The following is a 12154-nucleotide window of genomic DNA, read 5'->3' on the forward strand; positions in this document are numbered from 1 at the left end:
TCCACTACTTGATCTGCTGTCTCCTCTCAGCCCTGTGCTCCCTGCCCAATTTGCTGCTTTGCTTTCTGCTTCCTGCCCTACCTGCTGCTGCATCTGTTGTCCCATCTCCGATCCATCATGTGCTACACAGAGGCTGCCCCTGCTACTTGTGGCAGTTCTTCAGGTCGGCTACCCGTTCTAAGGCAACGTAATTGGCTCTGTGAGCAAGATGCTGTAACACAAGCTGTTTTGCCACATCTCAGCTCTAAGAGTAGAGCCATAGCTGCAGAAACCCTGAAGCCAGCAGGAAGTGGGATGCTCTTGATGTTGACAGCTGAGACATCTGCTTTTGTTCCAATCCCATTATGGCTGCCAGTGCCAGGACTCTTCATTAGCGCTTCTGGAGCTAATCTCTTTCACAACCAAGTTGCCTTTGTTTTGCAAGAGCCATATCCCATGCATGGTTAGAACCTGAATGTATGAGTGTGTCTCCACTTGACACACAACAATCTTGGATACCGTGCAGGAATTTCTCTTGGCAATGTGCATATCCCTGCGTACCTGTAGGGGGCAGGAGTTTCTATGAAAAAGAACATGTTCAAAGCCTATACTACAGAAAAACAGCCACGATATTAATCACAATTTCAACACAGTTTACTACAGTTCTCAGGTGTGTTGTATAAAACGTGTAGTGCAACATAGTACAAAGTTCTTTAAAAAAAATCCCAAACAGTTTTCCACATCATGCACAGATAGGTTTCTGTCTTTTCTTCTTAGTTCGTGACAGAAGTTTAAAGCAGAGAACGTTGTCCGAAAAGCTTCATGTTAAAACTTGTTACAGGAAGTCTGGTTTATATTTATAGAGATATATATATGTATAAAAAAGTTTAAGACTGGGCAATGTGTTGCCAGAACCATGGATAAACCATTTACAAGGTAAACTGTGTAACGTAACGGCTGCTTACAGAGGAATCCTATGAATTGGCCCTCAAGAATATATCTAGTTCAGACTGAAGCCACCGAAGGGTGTGTTTTTGGCCGCTGGAGGTCACTGTGGGAAAACTTTCCACAGTAAAAAAGGAGGGGGGAGGAAAGCAGTGCCAGTTAAAAAAGGATAGACACACAGCTGCTACTGGGTCAGTACAGCAGACTTCCAACACAGAGATGAGGAGCAGCGTTCTCTTAGGGCAGGAAAGGCTCCTGCCAATTTCTTGTTTCCTTTAAAGCTGAAATGAATTGCAGTTCCTGCCCTGAAGCAGTTATGTACAGTAGATTTTACATCTATAAAACAATACCACTGGCTAGGGCTCCTTTTTTTTTTTTTTTCTTAATCATGCTTTTTCATCTCCATTCATTTTTCATTTCTCTCATCTAAGCAAGCTCCTTCATATATATGGAAGGGGAAGACAAGAGTGTGTGCACAGTATGTAATATTATGATACCTGCAGAGGGCCTATTAAGCAGTGACAGTTTGATGGAGGGACATCTCAAGGAGGTACATATAAATTCTGGATGTCTCAATGTAGCAAATTTTTCACTCATGAAGGAGAGGGAAGTGTTAAAATCCATGGAAGATGGAGTCTCCCTCCAGTGGAGTGAGGCATTATGCATATACACCCCTCTCCCTACATCCTTTGAGAGATTATATGTATTGCAGATTTCTGCATGACTTCAGCAGCACGTGGCTCTGAAACAGGCAGGCATCAGGGTAAAATCTACTAACCCTACAGTTATCAGGAGGCGGTGGCTGGATCAAGAATCCCTCTTCAGGAGGAATATCCTATTGGTCTTGAGAGGGCAGAAGCTGTGGGACTCGTTCTTCCCTCTCACATAAATTGGTAGCATGCTGTGGTATATCCCCATCTGAATTCAACCACTCTGCAAAAGATAAATGGTCAGATTTGCAAGGAAGACATCAAGGAAGACAATGAAAGGCCATTTCAGGCAAACGTTCTCCTTCCCCAGACATAACTCTGAGGACATGTTAGAGAGGAGGGAGATTCCTCCCCAAGACGCAGCAGGGGTATCTGGTTTGTTGGACTGGCAGGTGGGTGCCTGTGCCTATGTGGCTCTAGTTTGGCTTGCAAACAGCCATTATCTTTCACAGAAAGAACAGCACTCACTGCCACAGCACTTGCTTACAAAGATGAGACAATTTGTGGATAGGGTGAGGTTGAGGAGGAAGAGGTGGTTTTCCTACCAAAATAAAGCCCAAGTAACAGTAAATGGCACATAAACACACAGAAGGGAAAGGGGAACAGAATTCATTTCATTTCAAATCAAGAGGGCACAGAAACAGCCAAGGACCAGTTTCCATGTATTGGCCCCTTGCCTAGTTTCAACTCACACAAGGAAACAGTGCAAGCCATCGGAGGAAGAAATGAAACTTGGCCATTAATTCCACACTCCCACTGCCCAGCGTGGCCATAATCTAGCACCCTTGCAGAACTGTTTGGATACAATGAATCCCAGTCCATGGAAGCTCTCCTTTCCCCATTCCTAGAGTCATTACTTTGGTCAAATTGAAGGTCTTCAGAAGCTGGATCCAGCCTGTTACCTCCATGCCACAGAAGCACCCAGGCAACCCAGGCTTTGAGAAGGTGGCAGAAGGGTTTATTAAGACCAAGGTGAGGCTCATGTCTCCGATAAACCAGACTCTGTGGGAAGCAGGGCCAGAGTACCCTGCGGTGCCTCTCCCCCGTCCTTCAAAACAAACAAGACTGTGTTAGTTCAAACTGAAAATGCCTTGGGTATTCAGACCTGCCCAAGAACAAGGAAACACTCCATGGAGGGAAGTTCCTCCTCTACTGGAAGAGCAGTGGATGGGGCACATGGACGCACTGAGCCTGTAACTTTTTCAGAGGGACTTGCAAAAACCCAGCTGCCCTTGAGGTGCAGTTCTGGTTCTGTTCACTTTGGAATAGCGAGCAGCTGGCTTGGTTCACCTCTGGGAGAGGTTTTGTTCATTGCAACATGGAAGTCCCAAAGAGGGAGAACTGACTTGGTTTCAGAACACATTTGCTCCCCACAGAGCATCTAGAAACACCCAGCAAACAGGAGTCTCACAAACAGAACGGCCCCTGGAAGGAGGGGAAGCCTGTGGGCTTTGGGTAATAAAAAAAAAAAAAATTGCAGCCCAAAGGACAACAACTGATGAGAACAAAATAAATCCAAGAGGAAAATCTGCTATGTACAGCAAGCACGTGGACTCTCCATCCACTTCTGTGACTAGTCACAGAGCCTCACATCCTCTGGTCCCCGGAGACCGGGGACTACAGAGCTGAGTCATGAAGCTGAAATACAGATGCTGAAACACTTGGAACAAGAACAAAAACCACGCTGTTCCTTAAGGGTCCAGGTGTGTGTGTGTCTGTCTGTGTCCATCTCGCTCTACAGATCTGTCCAGGTCCTTCCTTTTTAGTCTATAGTTCCAGGGTGGATGCTGAGTACAGGTGGCTCTAGGCAGGTGGGGGAGTAGTTGAGGTGGGGCTCTTTGATCCACAGCAAGGGGACCCCATTCTTGCCCTCTGAGTTCTTGCTGGAGTTCCGGCTCTTAAATCGCACCAGCAGGATGGTGATAATCAGGATGCCAAAGATGGGGAAGGGGTAGAAGAACACAAAGTAGAAGAGGGCATCGTTGGAGCAGATGATGGACTGCAGAGTGGAGCCTACAAAACAGGGACAAAGGAAGGTCATGTTTTACAACTTCCCTGCAACCCAAGAGCCAGGTGGTATATGGTACGTGTGCGTGCGCACGTGTATATGTAATAAAATATAAGTGGAGATTCACTCAGTCACCTCAATCCAAGAGCTTGGGCTTTGAGAAAAAATATCAAGTATTTTAAGGCTCAGCATGAGAGGAGTATTGTTTCAGAGGAAGGATCACTTTCTATTCTGCCTACTAGAGTAAAGTAGCTGAAGTCTGAAACTTTTTTTTATCAGGAGACTCACAAAAAGGTAACAGAGCATGAAGAACCTTGAGATGATGGGGTTTTGTCTGCAAGGACACAGTCATGACCTTGCTCTTCAGTGCCAGTCTCCAAGGTCTTTACTGACCTACCTTCCAGACAGTGTTCTGTTCCTGCTCTACCATTTCCAATGAAGGGAGGTCCCTGTTAAAAGAATAGCATCCCAGTGCAATACAAATCCTAGTTATAAGGACTCCATACACAAGTCAAACCTGAGATGCACATAGTAACCGGCCACATATTCTCCGATCTAGTGCAGCTGAATGATTCAGGGCAGAGGTTCCCAACCACCAGGCCGTGGCCCGGTACTGGGCCACGAAGGGTTGGCTGCCGGGTGGTGGCATGAGCCCCCTACTCAGACCCCCGTCTGTCCACTTGGGTGAGCAGCTTCTGGGGTTAAAGCTGAGCTTCTGGGGTTAAAGCTGGGTGGCAGGGCAGCCCCAGGAGGGAGGCAGCTGGCTCCGTGAGCCCTGTCCTGCTCCAACTGGTCCACAGTATAAAAAAAGGTTGAGAACCACCGATTTAGGGTCCCCAAAGGGCAATTGAACAAGCAGATTTTTTTGGGATATTCCCTCCCGCATGTCTCAACTGCATCCCTCCCAGCTGATGGCAATTCTCCCCCGTGTGAAAGGGAGAGGTCATAGAATATGACAAGAAGGGAGAGTGACTGGTAAAGCTGTGCTGTAGTTCTGCCTCACATCTTGTATGTAAGCTCCTACCCCCTTATTTGAACTACATCCCATAGGTTCACCACAGCCTGCCATGTACCCCCATGTCAAGAAGTTCTTAGGTCTTGGTGTCAGTGACACAGGGATCTACATTCTCTTCCAACCTTTGCAGTTATTTCCCTCTTCTCCTGGCTCACAGATGACACAGGGGCTCACTGGAGTGGGAGCCTCATATCCCAACCTTGTGTTTTCAATCCTAGGAGGGGATCTGGACATGGACTGTACTGAATAGACCACTGGCACACTGACACTGCACACTCCAGAAGACAAGGACAGTTCAAACAACATATTCCCCGAATTTCTTGCATCAGAGCCTAACTGGTACTTTCCCCCACCTCACGCATGGGGCAAGGAAACTGGGCATGTAGGACAGCTCCCCTTAACAAGGACACTGGCTTGAAGGCTGGCAGCAAAGCCAGAGGCACCTGTATCAAGCTCCTCAAAAGTTACAAGCAAGTCAATACAGCCTCTTGATGTACTGCTACCCCTTAAGATACTGGATTTCATGCTGATGCACAGACAGTAGCACAGGCTCCTCGCAGAAGGGCCTGGTTCAGCTTCTGCTGGGAACTTTAGAGGTGGAGTAGGTGTCTCAGCTAAAGCCCCTGTAGGGTCATTAGCTTACTTCAGTTCAGGGCTTTCACTTGTCAGGGATGTTGCAGAAGTAACGTGATACATCTGGGGCACACACTCCAGCAATCCTGATGTTATACTTGCACAATCCTGGCACACTCACGTAAGCATATCCTGATGTTACTGTTTCCCTTTGTTTATTGTTTCTCAGCTAATTCAGTGCTGGTAAAAGCTGCCAGGATTGGGTGCCCTGGAGAACCATCCTTTTGCTGACCGATGAAATGGTACAGCATGAGGAGCTTGGATTGCATTTGCTGCCTCTGCTTACCTCAGCCCTCACCTGGAGGAGCCTCCTGTGGGGAGGACAAGGCAAGGCAGGCTGTGTGCCCCAGGCAATCCCTGGCCTTCATTTTCAACCAGGGATGAAACTGGTGTTAACTGTGATGACAACAGTTTCACTACAGGGGACCCTTATCCACAGGGCTTAGGTTAGAATTTAGACATGCTAACCTCCACCTGGCCAAAAGACCTCTCCATAGATCCATGTCTCCCTCCCTCCCAGCCAGAGGCATTTCTTGCATCCTCTCACCTGTACCCTGCACGTGAACAGCAATGGTGCCAGATTCCTCCTCAGCCAGCTTTTCCCATCCCCCACTGGGGTCTGGCAGCCATTCCTCCACGTGACAGGAGTAGTTGCCAGCATCAGCAGTGCCTGCCTGCAGCACAGTCAGTCGGAAGAGAACCTCTGGAAGCGCAGCCTGCCTTCCCAGCGGCTAGTCTCCTGGCTAAACACTGCATCTAGGCCCACACTCAGCAGGGCCTCCTGCTCCTCCTCCTCCACGCGACCTCCTCCCTCTTTAGCCTTCAGGTTGTACCAGGTCACAGCAAAGACAGACTCCTGGCTGGAGCGGGACAGAACATTGCAGTCCAACAGGAAGGACTCCTTCTCCACCACTGTGAGGTTGGAGTTGGTGGCATCCACCTGCAGTGTGGGATCTGAAAATTGGAAGACATGTCATTAATGAAGAGAAAGGGGGATAGGGGGACAGCAAGCCAGTGAACAAATGCTGAACACAGTCTACATTTTCCTGGTGCTAAATGCAGAGCCACAGCCTTAACGTTAATCGGGAGTGGTCAAAGTGTAACCCATGGGTTCACTGGAGCCTGCTGCAGCGTTGTTTGTGGCCTGGGAAACTGTATCCATCTTTCTCCAAGTCAAAACAGGAATTTGTCAATAGCTTGGAAAGGCTTTAGTTCTGCTGCGCAAAAGACCCAACAGCAACCCTGAAGCCAGGAGCATGCATGTGCTTATATGCTTATGTGTAAAAAAAAAAAAAAAAAAAAAAAACAAATCACAGCAGTGTTGTTAATTCAGATGTGTAAAACACAAAAATCAGGTAATGCAAACAATTATTTTGTATATTATGGAACGATATAATTTTCCGTACCACAAACACTGCAAATACTCTACTGGGCGAAACCAACTTATTTTTTCTCCCAAGTTCTAAAATGTATAAATCTTGCCACAAAGACCTTAAAAACCAAGGTCTCGTTTGGAACCAAGGTTGAATTTTTTTCTGAAAAAAAAAAATCTGAAGTGGATCAGACAATTACAACCTCCCCCCACCAAATAGAGATGCAAAAGACAGGTCCAAAATACTCATTTTTTGCCACTTTGATGCACAGGAGGGAGATAAAGCTAGTTTCACCAATTCCCCAACCTGAGACCCAGTACCTAGGACATAAATTTAGTTGATTAAAGTCTGACTTCAAGAGCAGTTAACATTTGATTTAGTAACATTGCCAGAGAACATGGATTTTGGAAAACCTATCACAGTGACACAAAAAAATTAATTACTGGAGTTCTGAGCTTCCATCTAAAAGATTAAAAAAAAGTGTCTAGTTTTTTTTGTTGCAGAGATTGAATATGAAGGTTGATCCAATTGCTAGGGGGAGCTGTAAATAAAAGACATCTAATTTTCTCCTTAAAGTGTTGTTTGGTGGGGAGTGTTCCTGTTCCACAAGGGGTCTATGGGAAGTAGGCTATGATCTTTTCTTACCTATTCATTCCACATGCACAAGTCTCAGCTATTATCAGGTTTTCTAACTTTAAGACACTTGAGTTCCACGTGAAAGAAGAGCTCAGGGGATTACTTTTGGCAGGTTTTTGGTTTGGGGTTACTTTATGTTCATTCTTGGATTGAGAGGGCTGCTAATTCTGTATGGGGATCTTCAAAGAAGCTAGGAAGCCCAGGAGGCAAGAGCCTTGATGAGCTGCCCACCTCTCATGGGGAGCAACGAAGGGTGTCAGCTTCTTAGGGTCAATGCAAGGGAGAGGCTAAAAAAAGGAAGATTTCTCTCTCATAAAAACTTCCTGTAGGCTATGCGGAGGAGCTGAAGAGGAGGGGAGGTTTGCCCCCGATTCGATTCCAGGCCTCCTGCCACCTCCATTTTCCCACTCCCTTAGTGGTAGACATTTGGAAGTAGCTAGGAGCATGGCTCCCCCCTTCAGATTTTGTAAGGAGTAGAGGAGGGGAGCCCTGCTTCCAAGGGTCCAGAGAGGTTCAAAGAAGTGGGACTCAATTCTTGTGAGCTGTAAGTCTGGAGCATCAGGATTCCCCTCTGAAGGGCAGTAGATGGGGACACCAATTAGCAGGACTCCTTCTCCCTGGCTTCTTACAGGTTTGCTGGATCAGGGTGACTTTCTAGCAGTTCTCAGGTGTTTGAAAGGGTCTTACGCTTAATAATTAATCAAGGAAGGTGAGGCTCCAGCCACACGTGTCAGTGATTTGAGTTCATATCCTCCAAGGAGTCCTCAGGACAAACAGGGAAGACAAACCCTGAGATTCTTGAAGCCTCTAAGACAAAACGGGAGCAAAGAAAAAAAACCAAAAGACAAAAAACCAAAGCTTTTGGGAAAAAAATGAAAACAAAAATGCTGCCAATCTTCCCGGCCTCTGCAAACAAAGAAAAGGCAAAAAATTCTCCTCTTTTCTGAAGTTGTCCACAAGAGACTTGCTTAACATGATCTGAAGTTGTTTTTCAGTTGCTTATGACTATTTGTACCTAAATATATGAGCACAGAAATTCTCTCTTAGAGAAGATGAGTTACGTGGTAAGCTTGGAGGTTTTGTTCAGTCACACTGAGTTCCTTGCAATCCAAAAAGCCCCCAACCCTACAATTATTTTTTTTTAATTTAAACTTAAATTAGTGTACTCCTACCCAGTCTACTGCACAGTAATACACATTTCTACAGTTCAAGAAGGGCTGAATGATTTTCTAGCTCATATTCATCAATCACAGTGCACCGAGACCAGGTCTGGGAAGTTTCAGCCCAAACAGATCTGTTGTAATTACTAAACTATGTGCAATAGAGATAGCAGTAACCACCTAGGGACAGTGGCATCTTTCTGCTCAAAAAATGGCCAAAGCCAAGATTTTGTGGATAAGATTTGCACAATCCCCTGAAAGAGCTTTTTCTTCTAAGTACAAATCCTCTCCACAGGAGCATACATCCCTGCTAAAACCATTCCAGTCTCCTAACAAGTTGCCAGCTGCAGAACAGGATCCCAGGGTGAAATCACCAGGGGCCCTTGTGTGAACATAGGAATGTTTTTAAGCCAGAAGGGACCGCTATGATCAGCCAGTCGGCATGGCACAAAGCAAAGGACCTCACCCTGTGCTTCCTGTATCAAGCCCATCATGTATAGCTGAAAGGCAGATTCTGAATCAAGATTGGATGTCCTTCTAGCACTCTTAGCAATGCGGACCTTACACACATGGTTCCAGAGGTTTTCCGCCCTCCCTGCTAAGAAGCTGTGTCTTCTTCCTGGTTGGAATTTGTCTAACTAAGATACAGGATCTTGCAAAGAAGGGATACTCCAGACACCACTCCTGTACAGTAAGGTGCCACTTCTGAAAAGGCTAAATATATGTTGTTGGCTGTACATGGTATGAATGCATATCTGGTGCTGTTATGTATCTGTGTACTGTAGTATCAGGCTAGCGGCCCATCTAACTATGATAGTAGCCAGTAGTACCTACTTCATAGTAAAGTGAAAAAAGTTCCTAAATTGGTCAATCATGGAAAAACTGGCTCAGAGGAGAGGATTTTCCTAGCCATCCTTTATGAGGTAGGGGGTCAGGAGTTCTGGGTCCTATTCCCAGTCTGTCATGTAACTGTAGACAGGTCATGCTACCTTTCTGTGCCTTGGTTTCTCCATCTGTAGAACAGGGATGTTATTTATCCCTTATAAAACTGTTTGGATGAAAACTGCTATCTAAATGCCTGAAGAGGCTTTCAATCCACAACATAATTACTTCTGTTCAGAGGAACATGTGGAACCAGAAAGACCCTTTAAAACAAACTGCTGCATCATTCCATGACATGTTTCGATTTGAATCAAAACAGTAACAACACTTAACAATTTATTCTGCTGGTCAAGGTGGTGTTGGCACTTAGAAACAAAAATCACAGATTCTCCAGAAACACTGGGAGGAAAAAGGATTGCTGGGTCTGCAGTATGCCTGTGATCTCCTTCCAGATTCATGCAGTGGCAATGAAAAGGCTCTTTGGAAGCATTAGCATGAGCTATTGCTACTGTCACCCCAGTTCAGCGACAGAGCACACAGCAAGGAAAGGCTAAATCAGGAACTGGCTACCCCTGGCACACGTGCCAAAGTATGGCACGTGAGGCCATTTTCTTTGGCACGCCACAGCTGACCCAGATTCTGGGCAGCTTCTGCCAGCAGTTGCCCAGAGCTTGGGCCAACTGCAGCTGGGAGGCTGCAAACAGGTGCATGGGGCTCTGCAGCCCCGGCACCAGTTCTGTGGCTGCAGCAGCTGTGCACGCACCTCTGGGCACATGGCTGGGAAGGGGCCTGGGGCAGTGCAACCCGCAGGCACCTGTGTAGCTGCTGGTGCCATGGAGCCAGTGCCTGCGGAGCCTGGCACAGCTGTTTGCAGCCTTCCAGCTGTTTGCTACAATTGCCCAGAGCCTTGGCCAGCTGTGGAAGACAGCCAGGAGGCTGCAAATGGCTTTGCTGGGCTCCACAGTCCCAGCACTGGCACCATGACAGGGTTGGGTGCATGTGCAGATTGCAGCACATGGCAGAGAAGTGGCTGGGGCAGTGCAACCATGGCTCTTCCCCCACCATCTGCCCGGAGGCACAGCTGTCACAGGGTCAGTGCTGGGGCTGTGGAGCTGGCACAGCTGTCTGCAGCCTCCCAGCTGCCTGCTACAACTGACCAGAGCTGCAAACTGCTGCACTGGGCTCTGGAGCCCTGACACTATGGGGGTGGCAGGTGCACACATGGCTTGCAGTGAATGGCGAGGAGGAAGGGGCTGGGACAGTGCAACCCTGGCCCCTCCGCCGCCGTCCACTAGGAGGCATGAATGCAGCCACCACCAGCAATGAGGATTGGGCCCCTTGTGGTTCCCCCATCTCTGGCATGCCAAATCAAGGGGTGGGTGGAAGTTGAGGTGATTTTGGCACTCTGCCCAAAAACGTTGCTGACCCCTGGGCTAAATGTATGCTGGCTGTACATGGTATGAATGCATATCTGGTGCTGTTATGTAACACTACAGCATGGGACAATGAAACTGATAGACTGGATCAGACTGGTGGCCCATCTACCTGTGATAGTCAAGCTAGATGACCACAAGTCAAGTGGTGGGAAAGGAGCTGGCAAGGGACAGGATGGAGTTAAGAGGCCACATTCCCTTCCCACTCACTCTACCTGGTCCAGAGCACCCTAAACAATCGCATGCTAGCTGATGAATATGCAGGGTGAAGTGTGGTGTCGCTCCCTTACTCACCTGCTGGGAAAAGGGCTGTGAAGCTGTAAAGCTTTGAGATAATGCTCCAAGGTCTTCAGATGGAAGATGCACTGTTGCAACAATTAACAATCATTAGCTGTACATTGTTTCCCACTCTACAATATATGGACAGTATGGTGATTCCGAGCCTCAGGAACATGAGGGAGAAGGCCATCTGCCTTAAGCACCTGACACAGCCCCAAAGCCAGATGAATGTGTCCCAGAGGCAATTTACCTGGTTGTTTCACTGTGACTGTTGTCAGCCCAGAGAGATCTTCTGCTCGCTTATACCACCGGTCGCTGGGATCCAGCAGCCACTCCTCCACCCTACAGTCATAGGCCCCACTATCCTGCACAGTTGCATTCTGGATGGTGAGAAGGTACAGGCCAGGAGAAGGGCTCTCCAAATGCAGCCTGTTCTTCAGGTCACTCAGTGCTGCCAGGTCCCCATACTGCAGGGTGGCCTGGTGGTTCAGACGAGCCACTGTCTCTTTTTCTGGGTGTCCAGACTTCCACACGAACCATTCCACAGAGAGCTGGGAAGAAAAGCTGGTTCGGTTGGTGACCAGGCACTCCAGTGTCACCCACTGGTTTTCCAGAATGGTGAGGTTCTTCTGGGTCTGGTTCACTTGTAGGTGGTTATCTAAGAAAAGAAGCAAGGAAAAGGGAAAAAAAAGCAATTACATGACTGCAATGACCACAGTCCTTCCTCTGGCTGAATACTTCCCATGTCATACTTACAGGGACCCCACCACTCATGTGATTTGTTTTGTTAAGCATCTATCACAACCTTGGGCACAGTCAAAAAAAATAAGGAAGGCTTGGATTTTCAAAAAAGCCTAAGAAAATTAGCTCGACTCTCAAGGAAACATAGGCACTGAAATCCTTTACATGCCTTTGAAAATCCTTGACTAAATAAATAAGTCGGAAAGCGCCCATTTACCCCAGCATATGAGGACATGGAAGTGTGGCAGACACCACAATCCCCTAATAGGATTTGAGGATTCCAAATGCAGGGACTAGACTATTTGGGGTTGAAGGAGGTCACGCTTCGTGTGGATATCACTGGATTGGGAAGTTTCCCTA

The 12154-nt window shown here is 47.3% G+C and overlaps 1 protein-coding gene across 1 annotated transcript in view; it reads right to left on the minus strand.

Moving 5' to 3' along the window:
* Positions 1 to 615: 615 nt before the first annotated feature.
* The window catches only part of IGSF3 (immunoglobulin superfamily member 3), a 147660-nt gene continuing 136121 nt past the window's right edge, over positions 616 to 12154 (minus strand). Inside the window, 4 exon segments of the mRNA XM_006018883.2 lie at positions 616 to 3647; positions 5838 to 5990; positions 5993 to 6244; positions 11304 to 11711. Of these exon segments, the coding sequence (XP_006018945.1) occupies positions 3397 to 3647; positions 5838 to 5990; positions 5993 to 6244; positions 11304 to 11711 (1064 nt within the window). The 3' untranslated portion in view covers positions 616 to 3396.

This window comes from Alligator sinensis, unplaced genomic scaffold (assembly GCF_000455745.1).
Source record: "Alligator sinensis unplaced genomic scaffold, ASM45574v1 scaffold19_1, whole genome shotgun sequence".
NCBI classification, from domain to species: Eukaryota; Metazoa; Chordata; order Crocodylia; family Alligatoridae; genus Alligator; species Alligator sinensis.